Source organism: Rattus rattus, chromosome 1 (genome assembly GCF_011064425.1).
Source record: "Rattus rattus isolate New Zealand chromosome 1, Rrattus_CSIRO_v1, whole genome shotgun sequence".
In the NCBI taxonomy this organism is placed as follows: domain Eukaryota; kingdom Metazoa; phylum Chordata; class Mammalia; order Rodentia; family Muridae; genus Rattus; species Rattus rattus.
In genome coordinates, this window is record NC_046154.1 from 209,222,246 (window position 1) to 209,243,784 (window position 21,539).

The 21,539-nt window shown below is 39.0% G+C and overlaps 1 protein-coding gene across 1 annotated transcript in view; it reads left to right on the plus strand.

The window, feature by feature from the left end:
• The window catches only part of Vps13b (vacuolar protein sorting 13 homolog B), a 543,994-nt gene that overhangs the window by 266,974 nt on the left and 255,481 nt on the right, over positions 1-21,539 (plus strand). The window contains exons 29-30 of the mRNA XM_032914442.1: positions 2,014-2,422; positions 8,966-9,077. Of these exons, the coding sequence (XP_032770333.1) occupies positions 2,014-2,422; positions 8,966-9,077 (521 nt within the window). The remainder of the gene's footprint in view (positions 1-2,013; positions 2,423-8,965; positions 9,078-21,539) is intronic.

Sequence of the window (21,539 nt, forward strand, 5' to 3'; positions counted from 1 at the left end):
TGTTTTGTTTTCTGTTATGCAATTGTCATCTTCTGCAGCTAATAGAAATACTTTGTTTACTGCTGCCTTTAATCAAGACAAGTCTGTAGTCCTCTTGTTTCTTGGCTACAAAATTAAATTAGGGTACATCCTAGTAACTTTCAGAAGTATCAAATGTATATTTTTGATTGTTTCAACATATGCAAATGTTATTAAACTCACTCCTTTAAGTGACATTCTTAAAGTAAATAAAATTCATGACACTTTAAAATATAGCTGCTGCTTAGTCTGCTAAGTCACCACAACATTAATATTTTCTCCGTGTTTGCAAAATGCTTCCTGGTTCACATAGAAAGCTGATAAAAGCATAAATATTTTCCTTATGAAGTATTTCCTATGACTTTCTCCTTACATCTAAAGCATATATGTATTTGTGTAATAGCTCGTGCTTTTTTTCACTGATTTTAACTGTTCCTACCAGTTTCTTTAGTACTACAAACACGAGTCTGAGCTGTGCTGTCAGAGCAGAAGCTCCTTGGATTTCTGGTCATTCACCTGCGTGCTCATTTGCATGCTAAGGCAGCAGGTGACTCACTGAGCCCTAGGAAACAGCCTTATCACTTTAAATGTCTTCAGAGGACTCACAGATCTTATTTTGAATCTTTTCAATTTTCTTGACATTTTCTTTCTACAGTTAAAAAAATTAATTGCCCTAGAGTAGGGCTGGAGCTCTGTAATGGATCCCAGGATTCAGGCCCCAGGATTCCCCCCCACCAGAGTCACTTCTATGAAATGTTCTTAATTCTTTCTTGTCTCTAATTATTCATTTTAAATTTGAAATAAAATGTTGATTTTTACATTGGAAAATATGAAAAGAAATGTTTTGCCTCCATTTTGGCCAGGTGTATTTATTCTCCTTACTTAAGTACAGCAGTTTAAGAAAATAAAGGGGGGTGGGGACAGGGGTTTTGTGGAGGGGAAACCAGGAAGGGAGATAACAGTTGAAATGTAAATAAATAAAATAACCAATAAAAAAAGAAAGAAAGTGCAAGCCTTCCTTTGTGTAGCTAACCTTTCAAGAGTGCTTACATCAGAAGACATGTGTCAAAGGTTTTAAAAGCATTCCTGCAGTGTATTGAAATGCTTTCATGCGCCTTCCAGGATTTAAATAAAAGCTTCTTATAGACTGGCTTATTTAGACCCCTGGGAATGGAACACTGCCCTTCCTGTGTCCAAGGTGACAGCAGGTCCTGTCCACCTGCTGTGGTCTGTCTACTGGCCAAGACATATGGGTTAAAGCAGAGCACTTTCTCTAGCTTTACTGTGGGTCTGTTGTTTGAAGCCTAGAAAGGAGGGGAGGAGATGATAGATACAAAGAGGAGGTTTGGAAGGGCAAATGGTGTGAAGGCACACCACTAGGGGAAAACAGTATTTCACCTTCATGTTTTTCCCAATGGTCAAGTAATTAAGTTTAAAAATGCATAGTGTATTTCTTCCCTTCATTCATTATAAAGTCCAGTTTAAAAGTCTAGCCAACAATTGATCTCAGAGTACTTACATAGCATGCATAACAAGCATGCAACAGGAAAAGGCAGCCTCAGCAGGAACATCTGAATTACATAGGTTTCCCTCTGATCTGTAGTTGCTTATATGTGTAAACCTGAAGGAAATAGCAAGAAAGGGCACTGGTGGATGGGACGTGATCTCAGACACGGGATAGCAAGGTTTATTGGTTCCTTTGTCCTGTTTATCTAATGCACTCTTTCTTTTCCTCTTCTTGTTAGGTATTGGGAAGAGGCATTGGAAATGAATTAGATAATTTCTAGTCTAATTTTATGTTAAGTGATATGTAAAATACGATTTTATGTACCACTAATTGATTAGGGGAAAACACTTCCATGTCTATTAAGAAGTGTAGATAGCCAATACAAGAAGGTCAAAATTCTAGTCATTTTTTTCTCTTTCTCTCACACAAATACTATCTCCTCTAAAAAAAAAATGAAATGTGTATTCTGCTTTCATTTTCTGGAACAGACAACTACAAAACTTCTAGACGGTGCTCATCAGCAGCATGGATTCCTTTCTCTGACGTACACAAAAGCTGTAACAAAAAATGTCCGCCACAAGTTAACCTCAAGGAATGAGCGAAGAAGTTTTCATAAGTTATCTGAAGGTTTAATGGATGGCTCACCTCATTTTCTTCATGAAATTCTCCTTTCTGCGCAAGCATTTGATATTGTTCTGTGCTTTCCTTTACTTAATGCAATTGCAAGCATATTTTACACTAAACTCCCAAAGATCCAAAGAGAAAAAAGAAAATCTTCCGGGCAGCCCATGAGGACCCATACATTAACTTCACGCAATTTACCTTTGATTTATATCAATACAAGTGTGATCAGAATTTTTGTTCCCCAAACAGAAGAAACACAGTCAACTGTTACAGGTATAATTTTCTGGTTTTTTTTTTTTTTTTTTTTTTTTTGTGAAGCTTGGAGATGGGTGGGTAGGGGTTGGATTAAATAATTTTCCCTTATTTATATATGAATGAAGAGTTATTACATTATGGCTTTTTTTAATAGGAGTTACTATCTAACTATTATAGAATGAGAAAACAGATTATTTTTATTCTGAAGCTTTTGCTCTCTGTCTGGAATTCTAATGCTATACTCAGTTACTATCCAAGATATGTAAAATTTTGTTCAAAACTCAAAATAATGTTTATAATAATGAAATTTATGAAAAACCTGATATAAATGCTCATGATGGAAGGCAGGAAGAAAACTTGTCCACAGACCAACATGGCTTCCCCAGGCTTCCTAGTACCTTCTGGAAATTCAGTCTTGGAGTGTATTAAATTCAGAATTCTGCTTTCACTCACAAGACTGATTTAACATTTCATTTTCCTCTGTTGTCTTAAAAGAATTCGAAGACAGGAATTTTGAGAGACATGAATAGCTCCATTGTTAATGGTGTGAGTTGTGAGATTGTACAGATTAACTCTGCTACTTAGCATTTGGAACTGAGCTCAGTAAGCTAGGTTCACCCGAGTAAGATGCTGCTGCTAGGCCTTCGTTTGATTGCAGGCTAAAGCTATAGCACAGTGACTCCAGAAACTCTTTCCATAGTGTTAGCTGCTTTCAAACAGTGACTCTAGGAGACAGCACATACCACAGCAGGTTCATATTTAATTCTTATTTAATAGAATCACTCCCATAAGGAGGATGTACCCTTGATATTAAAGCAGAACTCTGTAGCCTCACATCTCACTATCACAGATGCATCTGTGGCCACATTTGCCATCTTGCCGTTCTGAGCTGCCGAAGAGGGTGAGGTGTGTCTATTCCTGTGGCTACCGTTCCCGTCACCTGAGAATGAACGAATGATGAACTTGATCCCTTTTACAGTCTGGTACTTTGAAGAGCCAGATAAAGGCACCAGCAGACTCTCTGCATGGCGAGGGTTGTTTTCTGCTTGCTGACTGGCACGTCATTGCTGGAACCTCACAAAGGAAAATAAAGCAGCAGAAGGGACAAACTCGTGACCTTTAATAGTAGATGGAATGCTTATGAGGGAATTATTACTTCCTAGAGGCTCCATTTCTTCCTTAATCAATTATTTCCCAAATAGTGTCCCCCCACCCCATCCTCCCTCTCAGAGTTCTTTCCCCACCCCTTCACCTTTACCTCTGAGAGGACAGCTCTCTCCCTGGTCTCTAGCTTCAGGCACATCTTTTCCTACTGAGACCAGACATGCCAGCCCTCTGCTACATGTGTGTTGGGGGCCACAGACCAACCTATGTATGTTCTTTGGTTGATAGTTCTGAGAACTCCCAGGGGTCCAGGTTAGTTGACACTGTTGGTCTTCCTGTGGGGTTGTCATCTCCTTGAGAGCCTTCAATCCTTCCCCTGACTCTTCCACAGGGGTCCCCAACCTCTGTCCAATGTTTGTCTGTGGGTATCTGCATCTGTCTCAGTCAGCTTCTGGGTAGACTCTCAGAGGACTGCTATGCTAGGCTTCTGTCTGCAAGCATAACATAGCATCATTAATAGTGTGAGTGACTGGTGCTAGCCCAAAGGGTGGGTCTCAAAATGAGAGGCCCCACTTCTGAACACCATCATCTTGATTTTAGTCCCAACATAAGCACTTTGGAGGAACATAAGACTTTAATCCATAGCAACTACCCTGCTAATCATTGTAGTCTTATGAGTTCAAGAGAAAAGGGAACAAGTAAGTATTTGAGATACATGTCATAGTCCATACTACATAGAAATGGGAGCAATCTTTCTTTTCTGTTGTCTTATTGTTCTGTCTACCTGCACAGATGATCTTACAGAAGGTAGTCTGTCTGAAGATTTCCAGTTACTAAGGTTTATTAAAACAAGTCTTTCATTTTCATAATTAGAAAATTTTTGTAGAGCTTTATAGACTTACAAGGTACCTAGAACTAACTTCAGTGTATCAGTAATTCTCAATATGTACTTGTTCCTGCCTTTATGACTACTTTAGAGGTTACTTGCTGTGAGGTTAAACGTTGGTACATTCAGATCTGCTCTGTTCTGTCAGAGCTATGCAAGTGCTTCCCTCTGCTCACATAGTTTATACAGCACAGGAGTCATAAGGAGCACTTGATACTTCTGAGCACGTGGTACGTGATCACCTCCTAACCACACAGGAAAGAGCCGCACATAAAATGACCTTTATGCTCTTGTGCAGTAACTCTCTTTAGTTAGATGACTATTTAATGAATAAGAAGTAAATAGTTTACAGTGGTTTTAAAGAACCTACATTTTTACAGAGGAGAATTCCCCAAGGTCCAAATTTACAAGTTAGGTTATCATTGTCTCATGACCATGGTAGAGATGACTGTCATGAAATACCACATAGATTAGCTAGTCATCCTCCTTTATGAACTTTTTGACTTAATATGTGATTTATAAATGGAAAGGAGAATGTCACATGTGCATATGGAGGTCAGAGGACAGTGGGGAGGGAGTTATTTATCCTCCTGGGTACCAAGGATCAAAGTCAGAGTATTAGAATTGGCAGCAAGCACTCTTATCTACTGAGCTACCCCTCTTATTTAATTTAAGTAACTCATGTTAGTAAGTTTTTTTGTATCACAAAAGATTCTTTGCAGAATGTGTCTTATGTTCTCTGTTCCAGACATATCTAATTTCAGAATGTAAATTGCTAGAGCCAAATTTCATTGAAATCTAAGCAGAAAATGAGGTTGGAGCTGAGCATTTGAGATGAGAGAGGAAGTGAACACAGGAAGCATGCTTAGAGGAGATAGGAGCAGCGAAGTACAGGAGTGAGGCAGCCATGCCATGACACAGCTTTTATATCACTGAAGACCTTGCTCTACAAAGGATTCCGTTTCCTTGTAATTAATTGCCTTTGACCATAAAGTGATTCTTTTCTCATATCTAGTATTACTTCCTTTAGGTTTCTCCTCCTCCTCTTCCTCCTCTTCCTCCTCTTTCTCCTCCTCTTCCTCTTCCTCCTCTTTCTCCTCCTCTTCCTCTTCCTCCTCTTTTTCCTTCTCCTCCTCCTCTTCCTTCTCCTCCTCCTTCTCCTCCTCCTCCTCCTCCTCCTCCTCTTCCTCCTCCTCCTCCTTTTCCTCCTCCTCCCTTCTCCTCCTCTTCCTCCTCTTCCTCCTCCTCCTCATCTTCTACTTCTTCTTTTGTTCACCTCCTCTTCCTCTTCCTTCTCCTCCTCCTTCCTCCTCCTCCTCTTCCTTCCTCCTCCTCTCCTCTTCTCCTCCTCCTTCTCTTCCTCCTCTTCCTCTTCCTTCTCCTCCTTTCCCTCCTCCTCCTCTTCTCCTCCTCCTCCTTTTCTCCTTCCTCCTCCTCTTCCTTCTCCTCCTCCTTTTCCTCCTCCTCCTTCTCTTCCTTTCCTCCCCTTCCTCTTCCTTTCCTCCTCCTCTTCCTCCTTCTTCTCCTCTTTCTCCTCCTCTTCCTCTTCTTTTTTCTGTTGATGTTTTTGTTGTTGATGTTGTTGCTGCTGCTGTTTTTCTTCCTACTTCTGAGCATGGAGCCTCTGTCCTCACAAACACAATATCTCTGGGATGAACTTCTAGCCTAACAATTATATTTTTAGAAATCCATTTCACATAATATAAGTTAATATTTACTACAATTACAACTTTTAAAAAGCTCCATGGGTTATTTCCTTACGAACTTACTAAGTTTAAAATTGTACCAAGACTACAAAACAGTATCAACAAGTTAATTTTTCTAAATGAACTAGTATAAGCTGGTACTTTAAAACCCTGTCCATTTGTGCTTGTGGGCTGTGCCTGTGACCCCAGAACTCTTTAGCAAGGGTAGTAGGATTACCACAAGTTCAATGCCAAACTGATCTGCATAGCAAGTTTTCAGCCAGCCAAGGCTCTTACATGTGCGCATGTGTGCGTGCATGTGTGTGCGACTGTTAGCAATTGTCCTCGTATTACTGACTCAGATGTGCCTTTGCCTTAATGCCCGCTTCCAATTTGTATTTCCCATTTGCTCACTTGCCTTCGCCTTCTATCCAACTGCTGTACTGAATGATTCTCACAGTGTTTGTGAGGAAAAAGTGTATTTTCACTTTGAATTACACCTTTGTTCTGTGATAAAATCACCTTTAGCATCCTATCATTTTATTTAGTGAGGTAATTTTGAAGTCATTTCAGTCTGAGTGTTGTTTGCCTCTTCCACAGTTGTCAAGGTTCTAAATCTATAGGTGTTTAATTCCTACTTTAGTTTTTATTTCATCATAGAGAGCCATGTTTTGGATACAGCATGCTTCTCCTGGGGTGAGTGGTTCCTGATGAGGCTCATTTAAAATAGCTAAAGCGAAGAAGGAAGGTATTGATTTTCATGTTTAAAATCAAACTGTACCATGCTTTAAAAGCAAACATTCGCTCATGTGGCTCAACAATTAAAAGCAGGTTAAATAAGCCAGAAAGGTAGGCTTTAAATCTACCTTCCCAGCTTTGGTAACTGGAGAAATCACTCAAGGCATTTCCTTATGTAAGTTCACAGTTTCGTTATTCTTGCTTGTATGTGAATAAAATTTTTGATAAAGTCAATACTTTCTGTAATAACTTTTTAATCTAATTTATGAGTGCTTGTCAGCATGTAGTTATATATGCATTTTAACTTGACTTCATAGTGTAGCCTCCTGAGAGCATACTTGGCTCCAGCAGAGCTCTGTTCTCGGGTCTGGCTTTGTATGTAATGCAAGTGTGTCATTTCTCTTCCATGTGCACCTCATTTACTGTGGCGTGTCTATTGCAGTTGAGACCTCGTGTGGCAGGTAGTGTCTGCAGCCTAGAAGGACAGTTAGCAAGTCCACTAACTGTACTCCTGTGGCATAGTCTATTCTCCAGGCTTACTATTTATTGATTTAATTGATGCCTTCTGCTTAATCAGAGGCTTTACCCACATGGAACTATTAAGCTTGGCATATAATGCAGGATCTGTGAAATGTAAACACTGGTCATAGTATGAAGACCTATAATCAAGCCAGACCGCCTTCATTTGAAAATAGCCCAGCTGCATGAGATGTAGTTTTGTTTGATCTTTTTTACAATGGGCTTTTTAAATTATTGTGTTTACTAAGATGTCCACATGCTAATATTTATTATGATAGTTCATCTCCATTTCTGCCATTTGCTGCCCACCCTCCTTCCACCTCTCTCCTGTCATATTCATTCTACGACCCTTGCCAACAGGCTTTATTCTTGCTTTTTCATTTTCTCGATTCTAACTTTCTTTTTTTGGACTAATCAAAGTCAGACCATACCAAGTGTGCTGCTGAGGCAGCTGGAAATAATCTCCTGCTTTTGCATTCTTTGGGCAGTGCAGTGGGGAACATGAGTTGTGCCTTCGTAGAATGGTCTGGAGGTCTCACACCCGCCCTCCTCTGTTCTCTTTGCGGCAGGTCCTAGTGGCTCCTTGAGAAAAAGCAGGAGTACCTTTTATTTCTAAAACTTTGTATTCTCACCACCACCTTTCTCACTGCCATGGAGAGTGCCTCACAGGAGGGAGACAGCATACTATCCCTGAGCTTTAATTGACCTTCAGGTTTTAAATACTTACAGTGCAGAAAGTTATATATTGTATCTTAATGTTTAATAATAGGTAAATAGTTCTTATAGTTGATTTATTCTTAAAACTCATTGAATTTACTGTACGGTGTCATCATAAAGGCCCTATCCTTTCCAAAAAATAACTGAGTTACAGAAGAAAGTATGAACTTCATCAGAACGAGATTACATAAATTCTTATTCAATACAAAGAGAAGAATTAGAACTCAGGTATCTGGGTAACATCTCTCGTTGCTTTGTTTTTTGATATTTTTTACCTCTCTGCTTTATCAAAGAGTGAAACCTGTTCCCCTAGCCCTTTTCCAGGTACAGTCATTCCAATTGAAGGTACCTCTGACGAAAAGCTAAGATGTTTCTCATAGTAAATCATTTGGCCTTTCCATCCTCAACATTTCTCTTGTTTTTTCTGACACTTAGTAGCTAAAAGTGTTATACAGTGTGTAATTGTGATATAACTAGTTATCATTATACATAAAAATGTAAATAATGGGAAATGTTTTGCCAGAATTTTATTGATATTCTGTTGTATGTTTTTAGTGTTAAAATCCCAGAACTAGAAATCACTTTCAGGAACAATCCCGTAGCATGAATGTGGAATTAGATGATTATATGACTTTAGTGTTAAGGGCATATACTTAAAAACAACATCATTGTATTAGGTGAGTTGATTATTTTTTTTTCATTATGATTTTAATTGTGGTAAACAGAAAACTACTAAATAGGATTGGAAGGAAATAGACTTACAAGAGCGTCATTTTTTTATTTTAAATGTAACTTTTTATTGTTATTTTTCTCATTTGTTGGTCCTTTTGTAAAGTATTGACTCCTCTTTCATGCGTATCTCATTACACATCACAGAGCCATATGCACTCCTGTCTCTTCCCTTCGTTACAGTGAATCGGGCAGCAAAGGAAGACACGATGGTTCTGAAAGTTGGCTCTGTTTCCATGGCTCCCCAGGCTGATAATCCACTTGGCAGATCTGTACTCAGGAAAGATATTTACCAGTAAGTTGGTTTTCTTATGGTCGGTCTTGCAACAATTTTGTCCTGCAGAGAAGTACAATGATCAATAAAACTTGCTTGGTGTGGCCTCTAGAAATACTTTTTACTGGGGACCTTTTGATATTTCAAACTAGGCTTTTCTGATTTTCCTCAGTTGTGGGTTTTTAAGTTCATTCAGACAAATCAAGTATTCCTGTGAAGTGTTGATGAACAGCAGAGTGTAAGTACCAAGTCATCATGAACTGAGGGAACATAGCATGGAAAATTTTAGCAGCCTTTATATTTGACCAAATCTCTAATCATGTAAGAAATGAGTTCCTTTCTAGAACTACCACATCCTACTGGAGTCTTGTTGTATCAAAGTGAAACATTTTCTTAATTTAGGCATGAGCCATTATTTGAAGTGTAGGCTTGTGGATGTCATATGGATCAAAGCTGTAAAGACAAGCAAACTTCTAAGGAGAAATTTCACAGTAAACACTTTCTGTGAAAATGCCTGGCTCTGGATTTTGTCACCAAGTGTTTGCAAACCACACCAAGCATATGTGGATGACTCTGCTGCTGAGCGTATGTAATGAGCATGGTAAAATAATACATAACTTGTACTGAAGTCACAAGTGCTGCCAGACGTACAAGTACAAGTGCAAAGAATGCCCAGTGAGAAAAGGCACGGAGATGCTGTCGCGGAAGTGATGCTGTGCCTGCTGCTCCGTTTCAGACGTCACAGTCCTAAAAAGTTCAAATGCTCACAGTACTTCAGGGGATGTCACAGCTTTGAAAACGGATTTACCTCCTAGAAGACACAGAGCTTTTACTTTGCTCTTCATTTTAAGATTTGGTCTCACTGTATGGTCTAAGTTTACCCCAAAGCCTTGATCCTACTGCCCGCAGCACCACTGTCCCAAGCACTAAGATCCTGGTGTGACCTCCATACCCATGATCTAGTTTCAAACAGACCATCTTTAAATGGATAATAATTTTATTTATAAAGTTTTCCAATTTGCACTGATTTACATATTGGTCTCTTCCTTATATTACTATTTTATATAGTTTATAGTATTTATCTCACTTTTTGTTTAGTTAAGTTTTTATAAAATCCCAAGGATATCAGAGCTCAGTGAGGTTTTGTGAATTATCTACCTCATCTTTCAGATTTTTAAGTGGGAACTATTAAAAATAATTGTTGCTTTTTCAACAGTGAGCTAACCTTAGAGCTTTCAGGGTTCTTGGAATATAGCGCAGTGGTAGAGTACTTTCCAGGAAGACTGAGGCCCAGGCTTTAGTCTCTAACTGTGGATTAGGAGAGGAGGGAGAAGATTAGAAAGACTTTACATTTTCTAACACTTAGAAGTCCTTCCACATATTTATTTCCTGTACTTTAGGAATACATCATCTTTGTTCAAGGCCTTTTTTAAATTTTGATAGGAAAAAAATGTGTATTATAAAGTCCGTACCATTAGTGAAATAAACTATGAGATGTCCTCCCCTCCCCTTTGTCCTTCCCTTTCCAATTTCAAAACCTCCCGGGAATTACAGCCTCACCGCTTGTATTCAGCGAGATGTTCCCTCGGGCTTGCTTTCTATCTGTCGGTTCTTGTTTATACTTTTCTAGCTGGACTCTCACAGCATTCTTTTTAATGTCAGTATCCTTCACAATATTTTTTTTTCTTTTGCCTACTTCTGCTCTCCTGGCTCAGGAGAAATTGAATTCAAAGCATGTATAGTAACTTTGAAGTCCAACAAAGACAAAACTTTCACTATGTGCCAACATCTCAAACATCATAGAATTCTGGAGTACACAGACATGCTAGGCAGAACAGTTTTCCTGGAACACTTACATTTTAAGTCATTTTCATGTAACTAAATTAACAAGGCTAACCCATCTCATCAAAAGCGTTTCAGGATCTCATTGAGATGCTGTGTCACCAATGTCAGAGAACAAACAGCAGAAGTAGAAGCCACATAGGAATGAAGTAGTCGAGTAAGAGCGCTCGTCTAGAATAAAAATACAGACACAAAGCAGAGACCCTGCACTCTAGGGCTGTGTTTATTTTTATGAAAATTTTAACCATAAATATCAGTGGACAAGTCTATAAAGGCTCATTTTATATTGTATGATTCCTGAGTATATGAAAGAGTCAGAGCACTAAGATCCACAGCAAAGGTGTGTTACTACCTCTCATGGTTTACAATGAGGGGAAATGGAGGTTGTATAAACAATGAAAGTATTCATTCTGGGGTCATGAAAATGATCTTGATTTAGGTAGCAAAGCCAGTCTTTAAAAAGTGTGAGAACTCACAGTTCCTGATGTTTACATTTAGAACAAATAAAAGCAGAAGCTTGTCCATATCCTTTGGGGATAACTATTACATAAATAAAATTACTTACAGTCTTGCCCTTTGGCAACCTTCAGCCCTTCCTTCCCTGGAGACTAAATGAAAATACCCATCACAATTTTGCCTTGGTCTTTGAGAGGACATAGCCCTGTTCACCTTACTAGCTTTCACATACACACATACTACTTGAGACATATAGAAAGTTTTTAGAGCTATGTGTCAGAAATTGAGCATAAATATAGATGACTAATATGTAAATATACATAGCTACATAAATACATACATAAATATACCTACATATAGTCATAGTATCACAGGAATATGCATTTCTGGTTGGAGTGTAAAATGGGTATGTGAAAGTCTGGGTAGTGTTTATTAAGATTAAACATAGTTATCATATGGTCCATCAGTTGTACTCCCATGTACATATCTGTCCACACAAACTCTTATAGTCAAATTATTTACAATCGTTTTAATTTTGTTAAGAGTGAAAACAACCTAAAGACCCATCACAATGATGAGTGAAAAACCAAAATGTGGCGTTCATTCCATGTGATTGACCATTGTTCTGCCACAGGAAGAAATGAAGTAATGATAAATACATCCTGCAACATGGTTTCTTGTACTCCATTTGCAGTAGGAAAATGGGTTTTCCTCAAAAGGTCAACTGAAGGACATTGATCAAATCACATAGCCTATAGTGATGAATTGGCGTCAGGAAGAGCCCCAAACACACGTGCGTCACTCCATAGCACCTTTGCAATGGGAAGAGTCAGTCCTAAGAAAGTGACCTTCACATTTGTTAAGACAAAGCCACACTAAGGTGTACCAGTCCACAGAGTAACCACAAGCAAATGTGGCTAGTCTGCCTTTCAGATACAGCGAGTCAAGCTGGGATTTTGTTTTTTACATAAAATACTTTGGATCTTATTGAGAAAAAGTTTAAATGTAGATTTCAACCTGAGCATTGAGAGTAGAAAACAACATGTAAGAGAAAGTCAGCAGTGCCTGCCCTGTAGTGGGCATGGGTCTTGTAAGAAGGGAACTTTCTAGATGTTTTAAGTATGACATACACATCAGGCTTTAAAGATGCAGTAAAATACTTCAGTTACGTGTTGCTTAGGCATATTGACAAATAATTATTACAACTGAATTCCATTTTAAAACACCCTTTTCAATATCTCTACTTATCAGCTGATTGATACAGTGGCTTATCTTTGTGTTTGGCTTCATCCCCACTGCACAGTGCTGTACTAGAGGGAGAAGCCTATGAGTGCACAGGGAAAGCCCCCTGTGGCAGACAAGTAACCAAAGGTGATCAAATACAACCAAAGCTGCAAATCAGCTGCACCATGGGTCAGTTCTGATTGGACTAAGGAGATTCACACTTTATCTTTCCTAAGGGACAGGAAAAGGTATGCCTCTCAGGTGTATAGGGGTGGGGAGGCAATGTTGACTTTAGTGTCTCTTTATGTATGCTTTATATAGAATAACAATTATAAAATATCAAGTAGGGAAATGTGCTAGCAGGACACAAATTACTCAAAATAAATCAGTAAGAGAAAGACAACCAAATGACATCGGTGCTTTCCCCAGTTGATCTCAGTTTTTTATATTTTGAGACATGGTTTCTCACTGAACTTGTAACTCACTAATTGAGCTAAACTAGCTGGACAGCAGTGAGCAGGCATTTACCTGTCTTCACATCCTGAGATTATAGATGGTGCTGTCACACCTGGCTTTTTACCTGCTTACTGAGGATGCAAGCTCTGGTCTGCAGGTACATCTCTCTGGCCCCAAAGTTACTGATTTTTAATTCAATAATACCAAACTATGTGCACTAAGAAATGGACTCTTTCTTCCTTCTTGTACTTATTGCAAACAAGCACTTCTTTATGCTGCATTTCCTGTTCATATTTAGGTCAATTCTGTTTTAGCCATTTTTTTTCCTGTATGTGTCTTTCTGTTGTCTTAGTAGTGAGTTCTCTACATGGTGTTTTCCAAGATGTATTTGTGTTTACTTATTAATGTATTGTGGTCATTTCCTCATATCATATTCGGAGAACAAATTCTGTTTTAAAGCTAATATTTTATACACATAGTTTGAATTCAAAGATTATTTTGATACTGATTTTTGTTATAAACAAGCTAGATATTCAACATTTTTACAAACTCCCTAGTGTTCTTTAAACATTTTAAATAGATGTTTCAGCCTTGGAAACATTATCTACATGATAAAATGTAAAAGCAGACATGAGATGCCTCCTTCGGTGGAGATCTAGTAAGTCTGTCCTTAGGAATGACTACATCACTTGGTAGTTGAATTATTGCAGTGTTCTGTGTTGCCATTTGATTCAGAAAGGTTGTGTGAGTCACACGTTTACTATCCCAGTTCTTTTTAGTGTGTTCTATTCTGAGGCTGTAGTGTAGCTCAAATTATGATGAAATTCCCTTTTGTAGTTTGCTAAAACTTATCTTATGGTCTGTTTTAATACAGAGCTGTAGTTCCCATTATAGGATTTAGGTAAAATTATATAAATCCTCCCCGATATGCTCTCTTTCCTTCTCTCAGCCTCTAGATTCATTCTAATTCTCTGAATAGTCAGATGTTCACAGAATGTTGATTGTGTTGGGTTTTGTCAGGGTAGTTTCATTATCTAGTGCTGTTATATCCCTAGTCCTACAATGCATACTGTACAGTTGGCTCCAGATGATTCCCTTTTACAAGTCAGATTGGCTGAGAATAGTGGGTATTTAGAGTGATTTGCCCGAAAGCTCTGTTTGAAAATACTGTGGGTGGAGTTTTAAGTCCTTGTCATGATCTTCAGCTGTCCAGTTGAGGGCTTGAGATTTGGCTCCAACTAAAGTAACTTTTTTTTGGCGGCTTCCTGTGGCAGGATGTAAATTTCTGTCAATTTGTGTCTGTTTGTTGCCAAAAGCTTCCTCAGTTACCATCTCAAAATGACTCTTAAGTTCTACTGTCATAAATTGTAGAACATTTTTAAAATACATTTTGCCCTTTTATTGAGTTCTTTTCCTTGGTCTTTTACTTTACATTGGAAAGAAGCTACAGAGTATTAGGATATGCTTCAGATCCTATCATGAATTTCTTAATGTAGGAAAAAGTCTACCTTGCAGTTCTTTGAAATGCTCTCGGATTCTATGAAGTGCACGGGATGTGGGATCCTTCCAGTCCTTCTTTGAATCTTCAATTAAGGCACTAACATTTTCATGCCAATTTAATGTATAAATGTAACATTTATGGGCTTAACAGAGAGGAAGCATTATGTACCTTTAAAAATATACCTGAAGGGTCAGCAACATGGCTTAGCAAGTAAATAGCCTCTTACCAGTTCTGACAATCTGAGTTCAATTCCTGGGACGTACATTGTAAAAGAGATAACCAACTGGCCAAAGTCATCTTTTGAACTCCATGTTCATCCACTCACATACCTATCATAGCACACAAATGAAACAAAAGGTTGGAATTAAAATCAGGTTAAGTAGACCTTACAATAATTTTAAACCTTTAAATCTGCAGAACGTTTGGCATATAATGCTTGTGTACATGCAAGACCAAAAAAAAAAAAAAAAAGTAAATTCGTGTGCTGTTTTCTTAAATGCCTTATATAAAATAATTGAATGGTATATTCTGTATGTTTGTTTCCTATATATGTTCGTGAATGAAAGTATGGATACATGATACGTCATACATTTCCTGGTTTTAAAATACCTTTTTATTGAATTTATAAATGTGAGATGCTGAATGGACCTCATATTTACAGTTTTAGCCTGTATTAACTGGTGTCCTCTGCCATCCGGAGCCTCATATCTCTATCAGAGAAGCTAATTAGAAGGAAAATTAAGCAAGGATCATACACATCTTCAGTACATATGCACAGTAAATTACCTGTATATATCATGTGTGAGTGTCTGATAGGCAACAGTGAGGTGACATGTTGGCCTTAGAGCACATCCTTGGACTTCCCATGCCCCACAGCAACAGTGTCCCCTGCAGGATCAGTGGAAAAGACAGCTGCCTTCCAAAGCACATCTCTCTCTATTACTGTGTGTGCTGACATTAGTATCCTAGGTTATACACGATAGTTTTTATGCCCCAGAAAGCCTTATCCTTTGTTTAGGAGCTATGTGTCCTCTTCATTGAAACCATCCCTTAGTCTAATATATATCCCTTGTCCTGTAACTTCTAACTGTGAACTTTGATCAGAGTAAGATACCAGAAAATGTAGTTCACATCGACAAAAGTACTAGAAACACAGACCTGATTGTCAAGGTAGGTAAAAAATGGCCATAGAATGTTTTCTTCTTATTTGTCCTTGTTTCATTTTTGAAGTTACAGTTCCCACAGGAGAAAATACTTCTTGCTTGAACACAGCCACATTAACACTCCCCAGAGCCCTGCAGCCTTCACTTCTGCCCATAGTACCCTATTTGTCAAAGATTAGCACTATTCTGCCCTTTATGATCATTGGTAAGTTTCAAGAAAACTAAATGCTAATTTCAGCTTTTAATTTGTGAGTGCTCTTCGTTAACCTGTGTTTGCCACCTATAAATGTTCTTGTCACAGATTCTGAACCGAAGCAATACAGTAAACAAAACGTGTAAGTCAATCAATAACCTTGAGCAAAGTCAAAGCATGGCTTTAACATAAACTCCTCATATTTTATTATCAAGTAATAGATCCTCATCCTCAGAGCTATCCTCCTGCAAATCTCCTAGCGCGTCAGGATCCCTAATGACTGTGGCTGTAACTTCAGCGTGGCAACCATTTCCAGCCTTGTTATTTAAGGCTTCAGTCATTTAGTGAAAACTGCCATATATACATGTATTTGGCATTTAAAGAGAACAGAACACAGAGCTCCTCTGCAGGAAATAATGCTTTCAATTCTGGGACTGGTTTTCTTTTCATCGACTTCCCCGAAAAGTCTGGGTTTGATGAACTGACACAGAGGTGGAAGAAGCTCCTCTCCAGTGCCACCACACACACTGGACAGCACGTCTGCGTGCAGTACAGCGGCAGGCACTGACTTATGGACAGAGTCCAGGAAGCTGATGTTCAGTGAGACGCAGCCTCAGTGTTTTCAGGTGATTTGAATGAACACCTGATAAAACTGAGGTATAGTACCACAGAACTTGGAATGCTCCCCAGCCTGGAGATCATAAGCAAACGCACGGGCTGTCGAATGCTGCTAGCACCTTTGTTCAGCTTAGTGGCAGAAGAGACAGGAATGGAGTATTCAGAGACAGTCCTTTGCTATGCTGTCATCCTGGTAAACAGCATCACGTTGTATTATAAACATTCTTAAATTGTGAACTAAGAAAAATTGAATATAACTGATTATATACTTCCTTAGTTTGTATCACATGAGATACTCTGTAATTTTGCTTTTATCTGGATTTATATTTTAAGTAATTTCAATTATTTTATTTGAAAGTACATTCTCAGAAACAGTATTCTTTCAAAACATACAAAAACCTGACAGTACACCAGAATCATTTGTATACTGTCTAGGTTCAATAATTGTCCTGTAAAAAAGAAACTTTCTGAAATATATTTTTGTACTAAAAATATATAATTCAGGCTCAGGTAAAAAAATGATTCTATTAATATAAAGTAAAATTGTTGGATATTTTCAATTTTGGATGATTTTGCCTGTTAAATACAGTATGCAAACCCAATTTTTATGATCTTCTGTTTTTTAGCCTTTGCATAATAAATGGCATTGTGCAGTTACAGTACCTTTTTAGTGTCGCTCCAGGGCTGTGCAGTGACTGGAGGTGTAGCACAGTGGTCCTTGGCAGAAGGTGCTGTCCCTTTTGGTGAGAACTGCAGCATCCAGGGGCTTTTTCTAACAAAGGACTTCTTTTAAATGTGTCTGGTCACCTCAAAGGCTATGTAGACCATTTCCTGCCAGTAGGATTAGAGGAAGGAAGCACCAAGCCATAATGTTTGATGTGTGATGATGTAATTCCTTTCATGTGTTTGGTGGCTTTTATATGATGATCAGTGTTCTGCTACCAATTGTGCCGCTCGTGTGGTCCACACATCTTTAATGTATAGGTTCCTACCTAGCAGCATTGCTGTAGCTAAGGATAGATTTATGTTACATAACCAACTCTCATCTTCACTAAAATATTTATGTTTATAGTAGAGTCATTTTCTTAGTGACTGTGATTTTAGTGGCTAAAAGACATGATTCTGTGCTGAGACTGAGTGCCAGTTCTTACTCTACTGCAGACTCTCACATGCTCTTCAGGTTTCCTCGGTTTACCTTGTAAATGTGGTGTTTGGGCATTTTTCCCCATAGCCTTCTAGAGTATATATAAAGTTCAGAATGGAATATTGCTTCACAGTGTATAGTAATTGCTGCTTTTTTATTTTCATTGGATATTTTATTTATTTACATTTCAAATGTTACCCCCTTTCCCAGGTTTCCCTCCGCAAACCCCCTAATCCATCTCCCCTCCCCCTGCATCTATGAGGGTGCTCCCTCACCCACTCCCACCTCAATGCCCTGGCATTCCCCTACACTGGGGCATCAAGCCTTCACAGGATCAAGGGCCTCTCCTCCCAATGATGCCAGATAAGGCCATCCTCTGCTACATATGCAGCCGGAGCCATGGGTCACTCCGTATGTACTCCTTGGTTGGTGGTTTAATCCCCAGGGGCTCGGGGTGGGGGCCAAAGTGGAGGGTCTGGTTGGTTGATATTGTTTTCTTCCTATGTGGTTGCAAACTCCTTCAGTACTTTCCCTAACTCCTTTAGCATCCCTGTGCTCAGTTCAATGGTTGGCTGCAAGCATTCCCCTCTGTGTTTGTCAGGCTCTGGCAGAGCCTCTCAGGAGACAGCTATGTCAAGCCCCTGTCTGCATGCACTTCTTGGCATCTGCAATATTGTCTACGTTTGGTGTCTGTATATGGGATGGATCCCCCAGGTGGAGCAGTCTTTGGACGCCCTTTCCTTCAGTCTCTGTTCCACTCTTTGTCCCTGTATTTCCTTTAGAAAGGAGCAATTCTAGGTTAAAAATTTGGAGATGAGTGGGTGGCCCCATCCTGCAACCAGGGGCCTTGTCTACCCTGTGGGTATAATCTCTACCGGTTCTCCCTCCCCTTTCTTGGGCATTTCAGCTAATCTCATCTCTGCTGTGTCCTGGGATCACCTTGCTTTCCTAGCATTTGGTGGCTACCCCCAGTTCCCCATCTTCTATCACTGCATTGTTAGAAAATATCTGAGAAAAAAGCAGCTTAGTGCAAGAAACATGTTTGGGCTTATGATCTGAGGTCTTGTAAGCCTGTCATTGCTAAATAAGCCTTAGCAGTAGGCACAGCTTGGAGCTCTAGTGGAAGAATCATGGAACTGTGTGCCCAAATCTTAGCAGACAAGGAAGCAAAACATGGGTGTCAGGAAGAGTGTCTGGTATTGTGGCAGGAGTCTGGGGCTCTTAATTCACACCTCTGTAAACCTGACAGGAGAGAGCAGGAAACAGAACCAGGCTTTAAACCCACACCAGTGGCCCACTTCCTCCAACTAAACCCCACCACCCAAAAGTTCTACAACCTCCCAAACTATGCCACCCCTGGTAAGTCAAGCTTAGCCACACTGTAGCAGTGCCTTTGATAAGACAGGGTGGTAATTATATCCTTTCCTTTTAGATCACATATTAAAGAACATTAAGTGATAAACTGCCTTGGATTTATGGAGGCTTTTGGGGGGCATAAACAAGAAAGGTCATAAATTATGTATAATTGCACTGACTTAAACACTATTAATGTTTAATTGCAGATACTGACTTAATGTTCATGTGTGGAAATTCTCTGCAGCCATCATTAAGGATGATGGATTTATTAACATAAAATGTGATGTGGGTGTTTAGTTATTCAATAGGGTCTCAACCATGTATGTTTTATAGTCTTGTCTTTTAATATGTCTGTGTGAATGGAGAATTGTCTGAGAGCTTTAAGAGTGATACTGATAGTTTAGAACTGATTCATATCTCTTGATAGATGAGATTAAGGTGGTTTTATGACTTTATTTTGTATTTATTGATATTTTCATTGTTATATACAAAATACCCTTAATTTTTACTTTGTCAGTAATTTTTCACTTGGGGTTAGGGTTAGGGTTAGGATTCTTTCCCTAGTTCTATCAATATTCTCTAGTTAGATTAAGCAGTTATTTCAAAATATTCAACTATTATAACAATGATAATAGTATTCCAAATTTGTATTCAGAAAGAAGTGCTAGATATGTGATACTTGTTTCTCGTGCATTAACGTATGTAAGCCATATACTCTCTGAATTTGGTTGCTGGATTATAATGCTATAAAAGGATATTCAAGCTACAACTTACACCTGCATAGCTTACCACCAAGAATCTAAAACACCTAATCCGTGCTTCCCATTCTTTTTTTTTTTTTTTTTTGTGATCCTCAACTTTTTTTTTTTGTAACTTGAGTATTTCTTATATACATTTTGAATGTTATTCCCTTTCCCGGTTTCCGGGCAACATCCCTCCCCTCCCCTTCTTATGGGTGTTCCCTCCACCCTCCCCCATTGCTGCCCTCTCCCCAACAGTCTAGTTACTAGGGTTCAGTCTTTGAGGACCCAGGGCCCCTTCCCTGGTGCTCTTACTAGGATATTCATTGCAACCTCACGAGTGTCAGAGTCCAGGTCGTCCATGTATAGTCTTTGGGTGATGGCTTAGTCCCTAAACTCTGGTTAGTTGGCATTGCTTTGCATATGTCTCAGCTCCTTCAAGCTCTTCAGTTCTTTCTCTGATTGTTCACTAGGTCCTGTTCTCAGTTCAGTGGTGGTTTCCTGCTGGCACTCGCCTCTGTATTTGCTGTATTCTGGCTGTGTCTCTCTCATGAAGCGATCTGCATTCACATTTTGATCATCCGTCTTGAGTTTCATTTGTTCTAGGCATCTAGGGTAATTCAAGCATTTTGGGCTAATAGCCTTTATCAATGAAATTACACACACCATGTATCTTTCTGTGATTTGGGTTAGCTCACTCAGGATGATAGTTTCCAGTTCCAAACTGCATTTGCCTCACTTAATTTCACAAAGTCATTGTTTTTGATAGCTGAGTAATATTCCATTGTGTAGATGTACCACATTTTTCTGTATCCATTCCTCTGTTGAAGGGCATCTGGGTTCTTTCAGCTTCTGGCTACAATAAATAAGGCTGCTATGAACATAGTGGAGCATGTTTGTATTTTGGAGCATCTTTTGAGTATATGCCCAGGAGAGGTATAGCTGGATCCTCAGGCAGTTCAATGTCCAATTTTCTGAACCTCAGACTGATTTCCAGAATGGTTGCAGGTCTGCACCTCACCAACAATGGAGGAGTGTTCTCTTTCCATGTCTCGCCAGTATTGCTGTCACCTGAGTTTTATTTTAGCCATCACTGGTGTGAGTGTTCAGGGTTGTTTGATTTTGCATTTCTTATGACTAGATGTTGAACATTTCTTTAGGTGTTTCTCAGCCATTCGCATTCCTCAGCTGTGAATTCTCTGTTTAGCTCTGAACCCCATTTTTTTAATAGGGTTATTTGCCTCCCTGCTGTCTAACTTCTTCAGTTCTTTGTATATTTTGGATATAAGCCCTCTATCTGTTGTAGGATTGGTAAAGATCTTTTCCCAATCTGTTGGTTGCCGTTTTGTCCTAACCACAGTGTCCTTTGCCTTACAGAAGCTTTGCAGTTTTATGAGATCCCATTTGTCGATTCTTGATCTTAGAGCATAAGACATTGGTGTTTTGTTCAGGAAATTTTTTCCAGTGCCCATGTGTTCCAAATGCTTCCCTAGTTTTTCTTCTATTAGTTTGAGTGTATCTGGTTTGATGTGGAGGTCCTTGATCCACTTGGACTTAAGCTTTGTACAGGGTGATAAGCATGGATCGATCTGCATTCTTCTACATGTTGACCTCCAGTTGAACCAGCACCATTTGCTGAAAAATGCTATCTTTTTTCCATTGGATGGTTTTTGGCTCCTTTGTCAAAAATCAAGTGCCCATAGGTGTGTGGGTTCATTTCTGGGTCTTCAATTCTGTTCCATTGGTCTATCTGTCTGTCTCTGTACCAATACCATGCAGTTTTTATCACT